At 33.9% G+C, this 20,748-nt stretch overlaps 5 protein-coding genes and 1 non-coding gene across 10 annotated transcripts; 1 reads left to right on the top strand and 5 right to left on the bottom strand.

The window, feature by feature from the left end:
• Nucleotides 1–225: 225 nt before the first annotated feature.
• LOC129875720 (V-type proton ATPase subunit F-like) lies at nucleotides 226–5,030 on the bottom strand. Of its 5 annotated transcripts, none has more exons than XR_008763225.1 (6): nucleotides 4,423–5,030; nucleotides 3,753–3,834; nucleotides 3,477–3,559; nucleotides 1,179–2,431; nucleotides 740–1,089; nucleotides 226–640 (listed from the first exon to the last, which is right to left on the bottom strand). XR_008763225.1 is itself a non-coding variant. In XM_055950992.1 (5 exons), the coding sequence occupies exons 1-4, from the start codon at nucleotides 4,570–4,572 to the stop codon at nucleotides 2,315–2,317; spliced, it is 408 nt and encodes a 135-aa protein (XP_055806967.1). In that variant the 5' UTR covers nucleotides 4,573–5,016; the 3' UTR covers nucleotides 226–1,089; nucleotides 1,179–2,314. The 5 variants fall into 5 exon arrangements, 1 of the variants encoding a protein (XP_055806967.1); XR_008763224.1 differs by having other exon boundaries at nucleotides 887–1,089; nucleotides 4,423–5,028; XR_008763226.1 differs by having other exon boundaries at nucleotides 226–1,089; nucleotides 3,477–3,542; nucleotides 4,423–5,029.
• Nucleotides 4,816–4,918, bottom strand: LOC129903850 (U6 spliceosomal RNA). The gene has a single exon (XR_008770303.1). It is a non-coding gene; the product is annotated as a U6 spliceosomal RNA (small nuclear RNA).
• A 6,702-nt stretch (nucleotides 5,031–11,732) lies between the features above and the next one.
• Nucleotides 11,733–12,839, top strand: LOC129889275 (auxin-responsive protein SAUR68-like). The gene has a single exon (XM_055964511.1). It carries the CDS (start codon nucleotides 12,142–12,144, stop codon nucleotides 12,688–12,690), a length of 549 nt encoding a protein of 182 aa, XP_055820486.1. The 5' UTR covers nucleotides 11,733–12,141; the 3' UTR covers nucleotides 12,691–12,839.
• Nucleotides 12,840–14,653: 1,814 nt separating this feature from the next.
• Nucleotides 14,654–15,235, bottom strand: LOC129889267 (auxin-responsive protein SAUR68-like). The gene has a single exon (XM_055964501.1). It carries the CDS (start codon nucleotides 15,180–15,182, stop codon nucleotides 14,745–14,747), a length of 438 nt encoding a protein of 145 aa, XP_055820476.1. The 5' UTR covers nucleotides 15,183–15,235; the 3' UTR covers nucleotides 14,654–14,744.
• Nucleotides 15,236–16,971: 1,736 nt separating this feature from the next.
• LOC129889258 (auxin-responsive protein SAUR68-like) lies at nucleotides 16,972–17,788 on the bottom strand. The gene has a single exon (XM_055964494.1). The coding sequence runs from the start codon at nucleotides 17,620–17,622 to the stop codon at nucleotides 17,074–17,076; it is 549 nt and encodes a 182-aa protein (XP_055820469.1). The 5' UTR covers nucleotides 17,623–17,788; the 3' UTR covers nucleotides 16,972–17,073.
• A 2,239-nt stretch (nucleotides 17,789–20,027) lies between these two features.
• On the bottom strand, nucleotides 20,028–20,748 carry LOC129889249 (auxin-responsive protein SAUR68-like). Its single transcript, XM_055964482.1, has one exon. The coding sequence runs from the start codon at nucleotides 20,679–20,681 to the stop codon at nucleotides 20,235–20,237; it is 447 nt and encodes a 148-aa protein (XP_055820457.1). The 5' UTR covers nucleotides 20,682–20,748; the 3' UTR covers nucleotides 20,028–20,234.

Raw genomic sequence — 20,748 nt, 5'->3', positions numbered from 1 at the left:
TCTAACGGATTTGTCTCTTAGGCTTGATAATATGTCATAGCCCAAACTTATGGTTTGTATTGTTAGCTTTGACCCCATGGAACTCACGAGTTTGTCCCTTTGGGCTACATCATCATCGAGCCCCCAAAGTGTACGTACCATGTGAACTTGTTTTATACCTTATAAAACTCATTATTTTCCTCTCCCATTCTGAAAGGAATGTGTAAAGATTCCTACTCATGCATTTGATCATACCAAATACCAAAATTTGGTTTTCCATAGGATTAAATTCTATACATTCAGAAAAATTAGTCCAAAGATGAGAATGTCAAAGCTTCTGAATTCCAATTTGTGACAATACATGCTTTCAGTTGCCTATTTTTCACTAGCTATACAATCTACTTTGAGCTAAAATTTATAAAACATGATGTCATGACTCAATAACCAAGAATATGTTGATTTCTACTTTGTTGGTGCAAAGAAGAAGTTGAACAGCAACATGAAGGCTGAATCAGAGGGTAATATTTGTTGACAACTTCATTAATATTTGTTTCACTTTCACTTGACATGGAGATCTTCTGAGATCAATTGATAGGCACCAGTACTGAACCAGAAGCCTTGCTTTGTTTCCAATCGATTAGTCAGAAGCTAACAGTAGGGCCTGTTGTATTGAACAATAGTCAATATGGTCTAAATTATAAATACTTGACAATTTGGTAGTAAGCAAGACCATTCGATGAAAAGGAAGTATGAAGAGTACAATTTTGACAGATTTTCAATGAGAAGGCCATCAGCAACTTGCGTTTTTCCAGTAGGGCAAGTTATCGATCACTTCAACAGATGCAGAAGAAAGATATAAGTATTTTACAAAGAAAGAAAAAGAAAAAGGAAGATGTAGTAGAGTCACCAAGAATTCTTCAATGGCTTTTCCAATATTGCTGAAAGGTAACATTTCGTTTAGCTCGGGGCCTCTATCGAGTTTCCTTCCCACGATCCACTTCACCTTATTGAAACCAATACTATCGATAAGTGGTGCATACACTTTCTCCAATTGCTCAACCAACACAGAAGAAATGGTCAAGCCAAAACAGCTCACCAGGCCTTAACACCCTATAAAATATCGAAAAACAAGAAGTGTAAAAGTGTTGGTATTCAATATGTTGTCGAAAAAGGAAAATCTTTGTAAGATGCTAATGTACACAGGTATAACCCTCGTTGTTGCTAACACTTCATCCATAGAGAAGTCAACACCAGCACCATTTTTCACTGTCCAACGAATTTTCTCTTTGCCAATAAGATCAAAACAATCTTTACAATCATCAAAGCCTTTGTGAGTCTTAACGCGATTGATAAAATAATAGTAAGTTTTGCAAGTATTCGCTGTGCATACAACAAAAAAATCCGATGGTGTTTTCCATAAGATCAAAGGAACAGGATAAGGCTCAATATATTCTTGTGGAGCAGCTACACGACATCTACATTGAGGAAGTGGCTCACTACCTTTAAGTAGCAACGTTTACGCTAAAAGTTCATCATCGAGGCAAGAACCGTTAACATTGTATGACATGTAACAATTAAGAAAATCTCAAAACAGAGTACATGGATGTAAAATTGGAGGCGTGTGTATTGTCCAATTGTGAATGGAGATCAAACCACTGATATGTTCTCTTTTACTTGATTATGTATGGTGAGAATTTGAATTAACCGAGTTAGTATCAACAAAGAGAAATTGTCAAAGGACTTAGAATATCCAGAAAATCTGGGGCTCGAGTTATGAGAATGAAGAAATTTCGGGTAGGGGGCAGTCTGAGGACCACACGGCTTTGATATTTATCAACCACGACATGTCCATCATATTGGATATGCAATATCAAATCAAATTATGGCTTCTGTCTCTTAATATTTGAATAACAAAAGGCAAAAACTTAACAGAAAACAGATACAAGATCATTGTGAGTTTACCTTCCAAGACTTTAATACATTGAAGCAACACAAACCCAAATCTTGACTCATAATATCAATAAGCACACAGTACATTTCTGTCCTATAAAAACTCTGTTGCGTAAAATAAGTGCAAACTCTGTAGGGTGACCAACATTCAACTTATTAAAAGGATAAGTCACTCACTCGAGCGGTGAAAAAAGCAGCAGTAAATAAGGAACTGAACAGGCAATGTGAGTTAAGCATCAAGAATGATTAAGGAATAATCTTAGGACAATGATGATAGAAAGATGCATGATAAAATGGTGAAACTAATGATTAGAGGTATGTGTAAACCATTTTTTCCTCATCGTCTATCAGATGCCACTGATTCACTAGAGAAGAGCTACTTCACTCATGAAAGAACAGAGTCGTGAGCAGGATCATATGGATGATCCTTTGAAGGAATCTCCCGAATGGCTGGGATTGGTTTACTGTAACTATCAACCAAGAATCTGATCACGTTTGCAACCTGAATATGGAAACCAGTGGATATATTAGCTGTACGATAGATGAAAAAAGGGAGAAGCTTTTATTCGATCCAAAGTATTTATTAGAGCAACTCAAAATAGAGGCAAAAGAGGAGCAGCTAGTTGCCCTAAAGAGACGTCGAAGGACAACATACAAATTGCTAATATATGAAGAAAACAAAACCAATCAAAGTTCAAAAAAGTAAAATTGATTACTGTCACAATAATGTACGATATTAGTTTGAAGTAGTACATGTGGAAATATTTTACTGGAGTCGGAAATGATAAACAAAGACAAACGATTTGACTGCAGAAAGCACATCCTTAGACACTTTTACTAGGGAAAGTGTTTCTACTTTCTCTCAAGTTGTTTGGTGCAATTAACAGGTAATTTATGTCCTCACTATTGTCCAATTCTAGAGGACAGACACATATTAGAAAAAACGGCCCTCCTCTTAATAGAAGCTGGCATTATATGGTAATGACTCCTCAATTTTGCTTTTTAGACGCCATTCAAGGTTAAAACGACAGTCTGGTGCACAAAGCCTTCCACATTAGCAGGGTCCAAGGAAGGGCCGCACCCAAAAGGAAAGGGTTATGATATTGACAACCTACTCCAGTGTAACCATCCACAACTCGAACCCATGATCTATAGGTCACACGGAGACAACTTTACCGTTGCTCCAAGGTTCCCCTTCGAGGGCCACACACCATTCAAGGTTGACTTTGCAAATACAAGTATACCGGGCAAGTGGTAGAACTGTCACATAAAAGATTTTTATGAAGCTTACCTTCCTACATCACACTCTGATTAAACTTTATTTTTCACTTCTCAATCAGGCTTCTCAGCTACTGTTGAGTTTAGGAAAGTCTATATTTTTTCCTGTGATGAGGTACTTCACAAGTTCAAATCTAGGCTGTCATACCTCCAATAAACACTAACATACTAATTATTCAACATTCTCCATGACAAAGTTAAAACCAGAAGTTGAAATGATGTTACGGATGCTGCCATAAAACAAGAGGCAAATTATGATAAAAACTCACATACTGGCTGATTAACACTATCGCAATGTCCTCCCTTGTGGTGAATTCTTTAACAGCATCTGCAATCTATTTCACCATTATTTCTAAACCATAAGAAACGGAAATATACATTACCTTCTGTCTCAAAAAAATCAAATTAGAGTAATACAAAATGTAAAAGCTTCATCACTGATAAGGACTTAGCAATCCTAATCAAGCCTCCTCGATTTTCTTTCTTTCATAATTTTTTCAGCTATTAAATCACAATATTAGAGAGAACAAAAATTGAAAACATACTTGAATCAACAATAAGATAGTTAGCTTTCCTCCTCAAATCAACATTACCAACTCCTGCTAGTAAAAACCCAGTGATTGTATCCTACATTAACAAGTTCGCAAGTACACTGATGAGAATATGAATTTAAGATACCAATTTCCCTGCAAGTGCAATAAGATAAAAGGAATTGACTCGTTGACAAGGGGCCATAACGCTAACAGTATACTTGATGTCTACAATTTCCACTTTATAGTTTGTTAGAATCAGAAATAAGATTTAAGAACATATTCAATCCCATGACACAATTCAGTTTTATACACCATCATTTACTACAACAAATCTATTCAACAACATACCCTCAGCGATAGCGGTGGTGTAATCCCACAAGTGGGGTCTGACAAAGGTAGGATTTATACCGACCATATTCTTGCCTTTGTGGGGTAGAGAGACTACTTCTGATAGACCCTCGGCTCGACAGAAAAGAAAAGAATTTAAAGCATGGTAGCAAGAAAATATGACAGCAAAATACAAATCAAAATAAAGCAAACCGATATTAATACACATAGTAGAAAAAGAAACAAAGTGCAACAACACTCAGCTACCTCCACACCTTTGAGGTGACAGATTCAAATTGTAAAGATAGATATGAAAGCATATTGGTTATTAGTAAAAGATTAAATAGTGAATAACCTCATCAGCAATCATAGCAATGAGGGCTGGGTTATTTGTTCTGACGGAGCTCGATTCGCCATCTAAACTGAATTTATTGTAATTGTAACCAACTACAACAAAAAAAAAATGTAAGTTAATCAAACGGCAAAACCTAATTAGCAAAAACATGAATTTGGGGATTCTGATAAAACTTCAGATGCAAATTAAGTCCAAACCAAGGAAGTAAAACACAATCACAATATACTAATTGAATCCAATCATGTTGACAGAAAAACTAGGGCATAATAAACTAATAGTATGCCTATCTTCGTCGACTAAATTTGGGGAAACAGGAAATAAAATAGACGAAAGAAACTCCGACCGGCAAAAAAAATACAGATCAACCGGAGCATCAGCGCCTCCGACCGGCAAAAAAATTTGGACCATTTCTCGATTTGTGCGTGTCATCCTTGCGCAGGGGCCATGCTAATCTTCTCTGTATCGTTCCAATTTTATCGGATGTCCCCGAAGGGACGAACTCCACTGCTTCGCTAGGGTTCTTATTATGCTGTAAAGTTCTCTCTTTACACGATGTGGGAGAAACGTAAAAGAAGAGTAAATGTCGGTTTGGGTCCTTAAGTTTCGAAAACCAAACATTTCGTCCTATTTGAAGAATCGTTTATTTCAACATTACCCATTTAACTATCTTATCTGATCTTATATATATGGATCTTAAGTCCACCTACGTGGCATGCCTCAATGATCAGGAAATCTATTTATCAATTTTTCTCCATTTCAAAAAAAAAAGAAGGTAATCTATGTACAATAGAACTCAATCGTCGCTTTAACATTTATCAAAACATCGCTTCTCTTCTCCCCCGTTCAAACGTCACTTTCCTCCAATTAAAGCCGCTTCTCATCGTTTTCCTTGATTATTATTTCACAAATTGATCCTCTTTTATTTTAATTGTTAATCTGTTACCTTTAGCCATTTTTACGTACTTCACTTCTTTTCTCTGTTTTGTGCTTCAATTTTATACTACATCAACAACTTATTACGTACTTGGGTTATATACAATGGTGCTTTGAAAGATCCAACTTTGAATCTTATGCGAATTCTCAATGGGAGGTTCACATGTGAGTATAAAAACTATAATTACATCGTTTAAGATGTTTCAAGTATTATTTTTGCAATAATAAGAATAGAGTCTGGCAGTAAGTAATATGAGTTTTGTTCTTTTCCTCGATGTGTAACTTCTTTCCCATCTTTCCCACCCTAGAGAGGTCATAGGACAACTAACAATTAACAAACACGACAAGAAACATATTACATGGCACTATGACCCAACATGAACTAGATTCGGCATTATAAAAAATGCGTTAAGGCTTCTCTTTCATTATTATTATATTTTAGGTTTTCAAAAAATGTCGATCTATCTTCTTCAACGAATTTTTGTCCATCCTTTTTACTATTGGATTTTTTTGATTCATCTTTTCCTTTTTGTGTAAATGTATTTTTTAATTTATTTTTTATGGCCTGCATCAGTTTCTTCTTCAATGTTTCGTTTAACGAGGAAATGAAAGCCTCCTTGCGAATTGAGATCTGACAATACATCAACGAACTATAACGAATTAAGTGTGGCATATCGATCTTTTCTCATTTCTACTGTCTACATTTGAGCAGGAGCATTTGAACTTGTTTTCTTTCAAGATTTTCTCTTAGCCAACAGTGGTGGTTTTTCTAGAGCACTGGCAGTTGCTTTTTTTTCAAGCACCATAAATACAGATATGTGATTTTTATAACTTTATTAGGTTTCTAATTATTTAATTGATGTAATTTCAAAGTTAAAGCTTTTATGTCCTTGTAGTTTTCTTCTTCCCCTCCGCCCCCCTCGAAATGTCATACGTGGTGCTTATAGCTAATGTGTTTGAAATTAAGTTGAACACGATTATGTTTATTAGTTTAATATATGTTTAACATTGAGAGTTTAAATGTTGTCTATATTAGTCAGCCAAAAAAAGATTATGGACTCATGCCTAATATTATCGAAAGGCCAAACCTTGAAGAAGAGTTTAATTACCTTCTATGAGTGGGATTGAATCTGAAGTTTGGAGAATTTTATAGAAGATAGTTTTGGAATCATAAAAGCAGGTCGACTCATTCACGCTTAGATTAAATAAAACAATCTATTAATTTTCAAAATATTAGCCATGATTCCAAAAGGTGGGAGTTTCAGAATAGTTCTTTCTTTGTCTTCCGTGTTTTTTTTTTCAAATTTTTTAATGATGTTTATTCCTCTTCTTTATTTAATTTAAAATATTTACAAATATAATTGCAATTAAAATTTTCACAAATGTAAATGTAATTTATTTACACCTTGTTTGGATGGTTGTTACCCATTGTATTATATTGTATTGTATTATTAGTTTAAATACAATGCTTGTTTTGATTGTTACTTAAAATCTGTTGTATCATATCATTTAAATCCATCGTTAGGTAACGATGAAAAGACTCATGTAACGACCGATTTGGTGTGTTCGCGTCGTTACCTTAATATTTTCTTCTCATTTTGTCTTTATTTATTATTTAATAATTATATTTTATCTTTTATCCTACCTTTTTATAGTAACTCTACCACGTACCCCTACTTTTTTGGTGAGTTTTATCATTCGAATCATGGATGTATGACATTATGTAACGATGGAAAACGATATAATCTATCCAAACACTGTATTCATTACAACAATACAATACGATACATTATGAAACAATACGTAACAATTATCCAAACATAGTGTTAATGCATCAACAACCATTTTAATCAAAATTTAACAGTTATTCCATCATCGGTTTGAGAAATAGAAGAGATGCAAGAAAACTGAGAAAGTTCTCTATTTTGATGCTATATGAGAAGGTAGAGTTGTTTTCCTTTCTTGCAACTTCTTGAGCTTCCATCATCTTTCTTCCTTCTTTATTTCGTTTTATTTATTATAAAAAATAATTCATATTCTTTGACGCTATTGTGTTTAGTCCTGGTAATTGAATACTTAATACGTGCAAATATTGTGTTAATTCGGATCAATTCTTTCTTCAATATTTCTTTCATTTTGTGTCTCAATCCATTTTTAGACGATAAATATTTATTATTTTTGAATAAATAAAGCTACAAATACATAGTCATATTATGTGATTGACATTAGATATGAACGTCTATCATGAATGTGGTGATTGATATCACTAATTGTGGATATGTCATAGAATCTCATTTATTGTACTTTGTTTTTTTATTTCAGGTGCCCCTTTGTAGAGATTCTTCAAGCTAACAAACACATAGTTTATTCATATTTTTTTTTATTGTTCCATTTGTTAGTATTTATAAAACTATTTTTTCGTAATAGAAATATGTCTTTTAACTAATATGAAGGGATAAATGTATAATTAAAAAGATATTCTCTTAATAGAAACATGTCTATAAGCTAATATGAAGGGATTGATGTTATATCTTTGCTTTATTTACTTATCAATAATGAAAAAAATTAAGATAAAATACATACTACTTTTGTTTCAAAATTAGACAAACAAACTTAAAACAAAGAAAATCTGTAATTTTTTCTAAAATTGATAGCTAATTATGCAAAGTGTGAATATAGCTTTTCTTATTAAAATATAAATTTTATTAAAATTCCTTTCTTCTCTTTGAATATATCTACTTCCTCGGAATCAAGTCTCGGGTGATGAAAAGTTAGAGAAAATATAAAATTAAGAATGAATAACTAGAAGTATTAAAACTTAAAATCTATTTCTTTTGGTATGAGGTTTATAATATTCAAAATTATTTTTAGTTTCAAATATTATAAAGAATCTTTTTAAAAAAATAATAGGATGTTTTTATATTACCGAGCGAAGCGCGGATGAATTCACTAGTTCATCCTTCTCAAGACATCAAACTTTCCCTCATTTTTTGTACTATATTATCATAAATTCAATTTTTTAATATAAACAATTAGTGTGTGTGTATATATATACACACATTAATTTTCGCACACGTATATTTAATATTAATTAAATAAATATTTTAAAATAATTTAAATAATATATGTGTTAAGAGTACTACGTTTGAAGAAGATACAAATGCAAATTGATAAAATGATAAATCCAATTTAACCGTGTGGAACATAAACAAACAAGTTCTTTCAAGTTATGAATATGAAAGAATGATCTTCACTTTCAAGCAGTGTATGATTATAAATTATATTAGTGACTAAGCATATGAGTTGTAGGTTTTATCCCTATCTCATATATTATTTCACATTTAATTTGTTTGGTCAAAGAAATCGTAGTTTATAAATTGTAGAGCTTTCAATCGGCATATGTCTTCCTTTATGATAACTGATATATCATTGTTAATTTCGTAGTGTACACCTACAAAATAGTATATAATAGTTATTTGTGGTAGAAATATTTATTAGTTATTGACAACAAAAAAAATTAACTGATATATACAAATAAGAAACAGAGAATTGATTGTATAAGTATTGAAATTAATACATGTGTCATGATGTTTTTCATGATAAAATCACTTTATAAGGAAATATGAAGAACAATCTCAGATTCATATTCTATTTTGACTTTAAATACTTTTTAAAAATCTCAACCACTCATGTTCAAACGCCCACTACATCTTCTTTTTTTCTTTAAAACTGTTTTTAAATCATTTTAGTATTATTTCCCGTTTCCTTTTTTTTTTCTTTTTTTTTTTTTCTTTTTTTTTTGGGGGGGGGGGGGGTTGTGAAAAAAGATAAAGTTTATATTTTGAAATATCATAGATTTTTCTAGTATAGTTTCTAGAATAGTCTAGGGTAGTATCTAGAATAATTATCTTAAAGAAAAGTCTAGATATTCTACCGTAGAAGTTAAAGTTACTAGAATATTCTTGTAGATGTATCTAAAAAATGTGTGGATATTCTAGAGAGCTAGATATTTGTACTAAGTCATAAAATAGTCTAGAACTTATAATATTTAGAACCATTCCACCCAAGTATAAATAGGGATGGCATTAGACATTTGTAATCAACCCAAAATCAAAAAAAAAAAACCTAAATCAAAGAGTCTTCTGTATAACAAAGTTCTCCTTTTCAAAATATTTCTTCTCCTTTCTAGTTTCCTCTTCTATAGTTGAATTTTTCGATCTTAGTTAACGATTTTGAGCTAGCAGAACGTCCCCCCAGTTATACTTTTCTTCTGCTATTCTCTACATGGTATTAGAGCCATAGCCATACATTGACTTCTAGATTTTATTTCAAGATCGGGTTAGTGGTTGATTCAACTGATTTGTCTAAATGGATTTAAGTGGTCGTGTTAATGGACTTGGAATGGAATTATTGAGCCAGTCCAATTACAAGGTATGGAAGACATGTATGGAATCATACCTTATGGATGAGGATTTGTTGGATGTTGTTAATGGAAGTGACACAAGTCCTCTTGAGGACGAGCAGGAAAATAGCAGTACATACAAGAAGTGGAAGCAAGTGAATGCGAAGGTGGAGTTCATTCTGAAGAGGACAATCTCCTCTGATTTATTCGATCATATTACAAAGTGTAAATTAGCTCATGAAATATAGAGGACCCTCGATCGTTTGTTCAACTAGAAGAATGAAGCTCGGTTGTAGATATTGGAGAATGAATTGACTAAAATCACTCAAGGTAATCTTTCTATCACCGATTATTTTTTAAAGATTAAAAACTTATGTTCTAAGATATATTTATTAAATCTGGAAGAGGCTATCTCTAAAGCACGAATGAGAAGAATTATCATTCGTGGTTTGAAACCTGAATATATTCCAATTGTGACATCAATTCAAGGATGGGATCAACAACCATACTTGGAGGAATTTGAGAATTTGTTGTCATCACAGGAGCTACTAGCCAAACATTTGGCTGGTGTATATATCAAAAAAGAGGAAGGAAATGTTCTTGTAGCCGACAAGAGGAACTTTAGAGGAAAATCAAGAAATATATCGCACTCTAGATTATCAGGTGGTTTAAGATCGCCTGGAAACAAGGAAGAGTCTTTTAGCAATTACAGTAAGAAGCCTCTCAAATATTGCCGTTGTGGTGAAATAGGACACATAAAAAGATATTGTCGAGCTAAGGTGAGAAATATGGCTCAAGCTGAGAAAGCTGTTGAAGAAGAAGACTGGGGAAGGTGCTTCTTAGATGAGGCTCGAGCAATAGATGCCATGGTTTCTATCAACCTTGAAAGAGACTGGATCGAGGTTTCAGAATATAATACAGGTGATCATGTGGTAGCTTCTATTGAAGAAATCAAGGAAGTAGATCCTGAACATGTAGTGTCTGAAATTATATATGCTAGTGGTGACCTTTACGGAGAAAGCATTGAGAGATATATATTAGAAGTTGAAATTTCTAATCAATCTTCAGCCATATCGAGGTCAATCGTTGGCTTAGATCAAATATTGGAAGCAAATGAAGATCAAAAAATGAAGAAGTTGACCTTAAAGGCCAAATTTTAGGTGGAGAGACAAACGACATATTTTTCGGAAGCTCTAAAGCTGATAAACAGGTTATTGAAGAGATAGAAAGAGAATTCGGTGGTAGATCCTATTGTGATGTAGAGGATTCATATGAAATTGATGATCAGATAGTCACTGACTCAAATAAGGAGGCTGATACAAATGAAATCCCCTTCTATTATGGAGTTGCGTTAGAAGGAGAAGGTACCAGAATCTTGAACCCAAGAGTTGCAAACTCACCTGTCATTAATGTTTCTTCAGCTAGTACAACTGTTGGAAAGCTAAGGGAAAGGGGGAGTCCGAAAACTCAACAAGGAGAAAATTCGCATGGATCAATTGACGATGAAGAATCTTCATCATTTGAAGAAGCAAGAGGAGTCCGGAAGAAATTGCTGAGAATTTCACCAAGACGTGGCTCAAAGCTTCGTTTGAGTTCTTCCACGACAAGTGTGGGGTAGTTTTCAAAAAAATCACTTTAAGGGGAGTGTGAAAAAAGATAAAGTTGATTTTTTGAAATATCATAGATTTTTTGAAATATTATATAATAATTATCTTAAAAATATGTCTAGATATTCTAGAGTAGAAGATAAAGTTATTAGAATATTCTTGTAGATGTATCTAAGAAATATGGGGATATTCTAAAGAGCTAGATATCTGTAGTAATATTAGAATAGTCTAGAACTTATAATATCTAGAACCATCCCACACAAGTATAAATAGGGATGGCATTAGCCATTTGTAATCAACCCAAAACAAAAAAAAAACTAAATCAAAGAGTCTTCTTCCTAACAAAGTTCTCCTTTTCAAAATATTCTTTCTCCTTTCTAGTTTCCTCTATTATAGTTAAATCTTTCGGTCTTATTTAACGATCTTAGATTAGCAGAAGGTCTCCCCAATTAAATTTGTTGAAGAACAACACTAGGTCCCTCTTCTTCTCATGATTTGGAACAGAAGACACCCTTAAAATTAAGAGCCACAAGAATCGATGACTTATTCCAGGACCACTTGGTTTAAAGATATGGTAACAGAGAATTGAATAAATGCATCAACCTCTTTGATTAAAACTAGACAACTTATAATCTTTCATCCTTTCAAATTTAAGGCCCCATATAAACATAGCCACCAAGCATCAGCACATGGCTTTGCCTCCGGTGGTTAGTGACAAAAACTTCAGCTCTAACAGAAAGCCTGTCTGCAGCCTTTTGTATAAATAACCCCCCTTTTATGATATGCTTTCATCATCAATTACAAGCATTATCTATTCAGACACCAAATCGTTCTAAATTTCTAGTTTACTTTCTTGTTTGTAGACTTCCAAGAAAAATGGCAATGCTCAGCGCTAAGAAACTCATCAAGATGGCTAGGAGATGGCAGAAGTTTGCTGCCAAGCAGAAGAAGAGGATTTCATTTCCGAGAAGTGGCAATGATTTAGAGGGTTGCAGTACATCCTCATCCTCTATAGTTGAAAAAGGGCATTTTGTAGTCTATACAATTGATCAAAGCCGCTATGCATTTCCCTTGACTTACCTTGAAAATGAGGTCGTTAGGCAACTTTTAAACATGTCTGAAGAAGAGTTTGGACTACCGAGTGCTGGCCCTATAACATTACCCTGTGATTCAGCCTTCATGGACTACGTCGTTTCACTAATCAAGAAAGGTGTAGCAGCCGGAGATCTTCACAAAGCGTTGCTCCTATCAATTCCTTCATGTTGTTGCTGTTCAACTTCTTCTTTGCACCAAGAAAGTAGAAATAAACAGATTCTTGTTTATTGAGTCATGACATCATGTTTTATAAATTTTAGCTCAAAATAGATTGTATAGCTAGTGAAAAATAGGCAACAGAAAGCATGTATTGTTACAAATTGGAATTCAGAAGCTTTAACATACTCATCTTTGGACTAATTTTTCTGAATGTATAGAATTTCATCCTATGGAAAACCAAATTTTGGTATTTGGTATGATCAAATGCATGAGTAGGAATCTTTACACATTCCTTTCAGAATGGGAGAGGAAAATAATGAGTTTTATAAGGTATAAAACAAGTTCACATGGTAGGTACACTTTTGGGGCTCGATGATGATGTAGCCCAAAGGGACAAACTCGTGAGTTCTATGGGGTCAAAGCTAACGATACGAAACATGGGCTTGGGTCTTAACAGATATTATCAAGCCCAAGAGACAAATCCGTTAGGTTATTGGGTCAAAGCGGTCAATACATGTCATGAGCTTGGGTCATGACATCTTTAGAGCACTATAGAAGCTAAATTCAGATATCTAATTAATGAGACTCTTTTCAACTATCTGCATTTTAAAGTCTCTTACTTTTTCTATTTGTTTGGTTTCATTTCTTGATGTAGTTGTATACATTTCCAGTGTTGACAAGAACAATTAAAACGATGGCGATTAGATGGCCTATCTCCCTTTATTAGTTGATTTTCCAGGAAACTATTTCTGATTCAAGTCAGATGCCAGATTTTACGCTCATCCAATTTTTATTTCATGTTCGAATTAATCTTTTTCCTGTTAAATGACACTCTTCAGTACACTAGTCTCCTCCACATCAATACTTGTTCAGCAGCAAGACATTATAAGAATATGAGAATTGTCTAGGCAAATATGACTAAAGAGTGAGTAATTAATCAGAAGTAGAACTCTTGCTACTCATAAATTTACAATGAAAATTTATTCATGTGTCGAGAAAGTTTTTTAGAAGTAGGAAACTTCTTCTTCTTCTTCGTCTCCTCCTCCTCCTCCCTCCTCCTCCTCCTCTTATTATTATTATTATTATTGTTATTATTATTATTATTGTTATTATTATTTTATTTTATTATTATTATTATTATTATTATTATTATTATAATAATATTCCTATTAAAAAGAAGAAGTCCAATTAAGATAGGTTTAAATGGGAAAAACAACCGTGTAAATTATTAAGTCAAACTTTGGAGTAGTCAAAAACTAGTACATTCTTTAAATCTCACTTTTTTCCCAACACAGACTTAGAGCCCGTTTGGATTGACTTTAAGTTAGTCAAAACCAACTTAAAGCCCCTTTTCAGCTTTTGGACGTGTTTGACTAATGCTAACTTTAAGCCAGAAAGTTCTTAAAGTCAGTCAAAAATGAAAAGTTAGGATTCCTATTATTTTTTTTCTAAGTGCTTAAAGTCATTTTCTTTGACCATGAAAATTACTTTTATATCCCTTATATTTTAACTAAATTCTCAAACTACCCTTTTTATTCTTTTAATCCTAAAATTCACATAATTTTTCTCATTTAAGCACTTTTATCCAAACACTCAACTGCTTATTTATAAAAATAACTTTCAGCACTTTAAAGTTCTAAAACACTTCATACATAAAAGTTACTTTTTTTAAGCCCATCCAAACGGGCTCTTACAAATCTTTAAATAATAAAAAGACAGTTGATAACCACCAGACAGTAATGTTTATTGCAACAACTAAATTTTAATCCTAACTGATTAGTATTAGATGTATAGATTCTTTAGCATCCATTGTTTTATGTTCTCGGTTAAATCCACGTTGGCTCCAAGAGGTTGTTAATATTTGGGGCATTCTGTGTCATATTTGCTACCTTGCACCGATACAAGTATCAAAATAACTTTTCAAACAACACGAGGACTAGAACAAGATATCGAATAACTATGTCCTCCTAATATTAGACAGATATATAGATGGAAAGAAATCACCTTTTTCAAAAATGTCAAAGAATAGAACGAGTTGGAGTCAAGAAAATGGTGTATAATAAATGTTAACATTCTCTACACTTGTTGAGTATCATGTATCCACTACAAAACTTATCACAGTTAGCTTAACAAACTAGCAATTGCGGGGTTTGTTGTTCTTGAAGATATGAAGCTGATGAGCATCGACTGGAAGGTACAAAAACAAGCAAAGCATTTTGTACATCTGCAGCTACACCTCTTTCGATGAGTAATATAATATTGTTCATGAACTGTGCATCACATGGTAATGTGATAGGGCCATCACTTGGAAGTCCAAGCTCTTCTTCAGACATATGCAATAGTTGTCTGATTACCTCTTGTTGAAGATAAGCCAATGGAACCACAAATCGCTTCTGATCAGTTGTATATACCACAAAATTCCCTTTGCCAACTATAGAAGATGATGTGCTACAACTCTCTGCATCATTGTACTTGGATCTTGGAAAAGAAATTCTCTTCCTTTGCTTGGCTGCGAACTTCTGCCATTTCCTTGCCATCTTGATGAGTTTCTTCGCACTGATCATATTGATTTCTTTGGAATACAGGAATGAAAAAAGTTGATGATAAGATTTGATTTACTGATATCTGCTTGATGATCAAATGGCTCATAGAAGCAGTTTATTTATAGCTCTAGCTTGTCAACTTGAGTTAGGCATTTAAGGCAAAATCATGTGCTGTTGTTGAATATGGGACCTATTGAATTGTGGACATGGCTGGTTGTCTAGTTTTAACAAAAGAGGTTGATGCATTTATTCAATTTTCTGTCACCATATCTTTAAATCAAGTGGTCCACGACTAAGTCATCGATTTCATCCATTCTTGTGGCTCTTAATTTTATGGGTGTTTGATGTTCCAAATCATGAGAAGCAGAGGGACCTAATGTTGTTCTTCAACAAATTTATGGCCTAAATATTTTGACAATAGTAATGAAGTAGGCAAAACCATGTGAACCTTCATGTGTCGTTGTCTCTCAAATTTCTCTTCACCAAAAAACATTTATGTATGAAACTTGTCGTTAGCTTATATATACTAATACACAAAGAGTTTGAGCAGAACAAAAGTATCTAAACATTCAAGAGAACTTTTGTTGTCTGTAATTCTCAAAATTCTTCTTCTTTCTTTGCCTTCATCATTTGGAGTTGCCAAATAACTCTCGAGACAATGGGTATCAAAGTGACTCTGTTTATTCTTGCTAATCGAATCCTAAGGATGTCTTCAACATCTGGTGGTATTCCAAAAGGACATTGTGCGGTATATGTAGGAGAGAGACAGAAAAAGAGATTCGTGCAAGTATCATACTTGAGCCAGCCTTTATTTCAAGACTTGTTTGCTTAAGCTGTAGAAGAGTTTGGCTTTGATCATCCGATGGGTGGTCTCACGATACCTTGCAAAGAGGACGTGTTCATTGATCTTACTTCCTGCTTAAGAAGATCATGAGTTACATCATAGTGCAAATTCTTCAACAAATGATTTTTCTGTAAAATAGGACTTGTAAATGAGAAAGAGGAGATTTTAGAGATAGGTAATTTTCATTGTAAATTTATGAGTAGCGAGAGTTCTACTTCTTATTAATTACTCACTCTTTAGTCATATTTGCCTAGACAATTCTCATATTCTTATAATGTCTTGCTGCTGAACAAGTATTGATGTGGAGGAGACTAGTGTACTGGAGAGTGTCATTTAACAGGAAAAAGATTAATTCGAACACGAAATAAAAATTGGATGAGCGTAAAATCTGGCATCTGACTTGAATCAGAAATAGTTTCCTGGAAAATCAACTAATAAACGGAGATAGGCCATCTAATCGCCATCGTTTTAATTGTTCTTGTCAACACTGGAAATGTATACAACTACATCAAGAAATGAAACCAAACAAAGACTTTAAAATGCAGATAGTTGAAAAGAGTCTCATTAATTAGATATCTGAATTTAGCTTCTATAGTGCTCTAAAGATGTCATGACCCAAGCTCATGACATATATTGACCGCTTTGACACAATAACCTAACGGATTTGTCTCTTGGGCTTGATAATATGTCGTAACCCAAGCCCTGGTTCGTACTGTTAGCTTTGATCCCATGGAACTCACAAGTTTGTCTGGTAGGCTACACCAATCATCGAGCCCCAAAAATGCGTGTACCATGTGAACTTGTTTTATACCTTATAAAACTCATTATTTTCCTCTCCTATTCTGAAAGGAATGTGTAAAGATTTCTAGTCATGCATTTGATCATACCAAATACCAAATTTGGTTTTCCATAGGATGAAATTCTATACATTCAGAAAAATTAGTCCAAAGATGAGTATGTTAAAGCTTCTGAATTCCAATTTGTAACAATACATGCTTTCAGTTGCCTATTTTTCACTAGCTATACAATCTATTTTGAGCTAAAATTTATAAAACATGATGTCATGACTCAATAAACAAGAATCTGTTTATTTCTACTTTCTTGGTGCAAAGAAGAAGTTGAACAGCAACAACATGAAGGAATTGATAGGAGCAACGCTTTGTGAAGATCTCCGGCTGCTACACCTTTCTTGATTAGTGAAACGACGTAGTCCATGAAGGCTGAATCACAGGGTAATGTTATAGGGCCAGCACTCGGTAGTCCAAACTCTTCTTCAGACATGTTTAAAAGTTGCCTAACGACCTCATTTTCAAGGTAAGTCAAGGGAAATGCATAGCGGCTTTGATCAATTGTATAGACTACAAAATGCCCTTTTTCAACTATAGAGGATGAGGATGTACTGCAACCCTCTAAATCATTGCCACTTCTCGGAAATGAAATCCTCTTCTTCTGCTTGGCAGCAAACTTCTGCCATCTCCTAGCCATCTTGATGAGTTTCTTAGCGCTGAGCATTGCCATTTTTCTTGGAAGTCTACAAACAAGAAAGTAAACTAGAAATTTAGAACGATTTGGTGTCTGAATAGATAATGCTTGTAATTGATGATGAAAGCATATCATAAAAGGGGGGTTATTTATACAAAAGGCTGCAGACAGGCTTTCTGTTAGAGCTGAAGTTTTTGTCACTAACCACCGGAGGCAAAGCCATGTGCTGATGCTTGGTGGCTATGTTTATATGGGGCCTTAAATTTGAAAGGATGAAAGATTATAAGTTGTCTAGTTTTAATCAAAGAGGTTGATGCATTTATTCAATTCTCTGTCACCATATCTTTAAACCAAGTTGTCCTGAACTAAGTCATCGATTCTTGTGGCTCTTAATTTTAAGGGTGTCTTCTGTTCCAAATCATGAGAAGAAGAGGGACCTAGTGTTGTTCTTCAACAAATTTATGGCCTGAATAATTTGACAATAATGGAGTAGGCAAAACCATGTGAAACTTCATGTTCTGTTGTCTCTCGAATTTCTCTTATCTTCACCAAAAAACATTTGTGTATGATACTTGTCGTTAGTTTTTATGTACTAATACACAAAGCATTTGAGCAGACCACAAGTATCTAGACATTCAAAGCAACTTTCACAGTCTGTGTAGTTCTTAAAATTCTTCTTCTTTCTTTGCCTTCATCGTTTGGAATTACAAAACACCCCTTGAAGAAAATGGGTATCAAAATGACTCCATTTATTCAGGCTAATAGGTTTTTAAGGAGGTCTTCAGCATCCGGAGATGTTCCAAAAGGTCATTGTGCAGTATATGGAGGAGAGAGCCGTAAGAAGAGATTTATCGTGTCAGTATCATACTTAAGCCAGCCTTTATTTCAAGATTTGTTCTCTAAATCTGAAGAGGAGTTTGGCTTTGATCACGGTAATGGGTGGTCTAACAACATTTTGCAAAGAGGATGTGTTTGTTGATCTTACTTCCCGCTTAAGAAGATCATAGTGCAAATTATTCAACAAATGAAATTTTGTAGAATAGTAGGCTTGTAAATGAGAAAGAGAAAATTCATTGTATAGTTCAAATATACAAGAACCTTGGAGGGAAAATTCTTCATGGTCAGTTTATGAATAGAAATTGTTCTGCTTCTGATTAATCTCCGATTTGGTAATATTTGCTTAAAGAATTGCCTTAATCGCTTAGAATTCTTCTTTCTACTTATGAGTAAATGTTCTACTACACCTTGTGGTGCAAATATAGATGATAATATTAGATAAGATCCATCATATCCTACGTGGACATTCAGATGCACTTATCCATAGGTGCAACAGTATGATGATGGACGGTGGTAAGACAGAATGAGCTAGACCATATATCACACGAAGTTCTCAAAATATTAGCAATCTCTTGGAGCTAATACAAACTTAACCGTGAACATAAAAAAAAATGAATGCAAAGATCCGTACAATGTAATACTATGTACTAGTTTTAGACTACACCTGATTCACTTGAAAGATAAAATTTTCAGTATCGGAATAAATGGACGTGATTAGAACATAACGGATAAAGATGATTCATATAATTGAGCTAAGCAGTTTTGGGGTTGAGGCGTAGTTGATCTCCATATGTCTGGACAATCAACCGAAAATAAGCTAATCGACGAACATTATAAGAAATACAAGCATCAATATATCACATTGCTACAACAGTTGTGGAAAAGACAGTTTACCACCGTACAAATCATTTGTCTAATAAATGTACGTTAGAGTGTCTACACAAACTAATTAAATGTAGATGATATTGTAATTCGTGGTCTCTTAACAATATTTAGGACGACAACGTATCAAAGATGTATAGTGCCTTACATCCACGACTTCAGAACAATTGTATTACTAAGTTTAATGAGATGAGTTTTACAAAATCCACAAACAAGTATTGGTCAAAACTTCAGATTAATACCACAGAATTTCTAAATGCTATACATTTTCAGGGCAAAACAGAAGCTCGACACATAGGACAATCTTTTTTTCTCAGCAACCATTGTTTGATGCAGCCAATATGATATTCATGTCCGCACCCGAGTGTCTCAATGGATTCTTTATGCTCAAATTCCGCTTGACATATGGCACAAATCTCTTCGGTTTCTGAGGGATATTTTACTCCGTCTTTAAGGTAAGCAACACGATGAGTTCTTGTTTTAAATAGCATGAGATTGATATGATGTGATTGTGAATGGATCAAAGGAAGCCGTACGGATTGCTCTAGGTGACGAGTTTGGGATTTCGACACGAGTACTATGTGAGTAGTGGACCTTGTTGTAACTTGTGTTTCCATAACATGCATGATTTATATATGATTTTGAAAATAAAATGGTGTTACGGAATGTTATGAATTTCTAGGTGGGACGAGCCCTTTACTTGACATGGTACCGAACTGTTACTTGAGATGTTTACCAATTATTTTAAATGTAATACTGATTGGATCTGGTTTTTGTCAATTGCCCTTTTATTAGTTAACGATTTGTATGTCTGTGTTGGGATAAAAGCGGTATTTGGATAATGTACTAGTTAATATTAGGACTTGTAATAACCAAATTGAAAAGTGAAAGTCATGAATATGGTAAATTTTTTGATAAAATAGTATTCAATCTGTATGATGCGTTTTACAATTGTGTGCTCTTCAATCTCCGTCCTCTCTGAAAACTATATTTGAGGTAGCATGTACAAAAAGAATATTGATTATGACTTAATAAACAAGAATCTGCTGAGTTCCACTTTCTTGGTGGAAAGAAGAAGTTGAGCAGCAACATGAAGGAATTGAGAGGAGCAACGCATTGTGAAGACCTCCAGAAGCTATACCTTTCTTGATTAGCGAAATGATATAGTCCATGAAGGCTGAATCACAGGGTAATGTAATAGGACCACCACTCGTAAGCCCAAATTCTTCTTCAGACATGTTCAAGAGTTGCCTAATGACTTCATTTTCAAGGTAAGCCAATGGAATGACAAAGCGTACTTGATCAGCTGTATATACTACAAAATGTCCTTTTTCAACTATAGAGGATGAACATGTACTGCAACTGTCTATATCACTGCCATTTCTTGGAAATGAAATCCTCTTCCTCTGCATGACTGCAAACTTCTGCCATCTCCTAGCCATTTTGATGAGTTTCTTGGTACTTATCATTGCCATTTTTGTTTTTTTTGGAAGATTGGACACAAGAAAGTAAATAAGAAATTTAGAGACCTTTGATTGTTGA

Source organism: Solanum dulcamara, chromosome 1 (assembly GCF_947179165.1).
Source record: "Solanum dulcamara chromosome 1, daSolDulc1.2, whole genome shotgun sequence".
NCBI lineage: Eukaryota > Viridiplantae > Streptophyta > Magnoliopsida > Solanales > Solanaceae > Solanum > Solanum dulcamara.
This window is presented reverse-complemented; position numbering and strand designations above follow the sequence as displayed.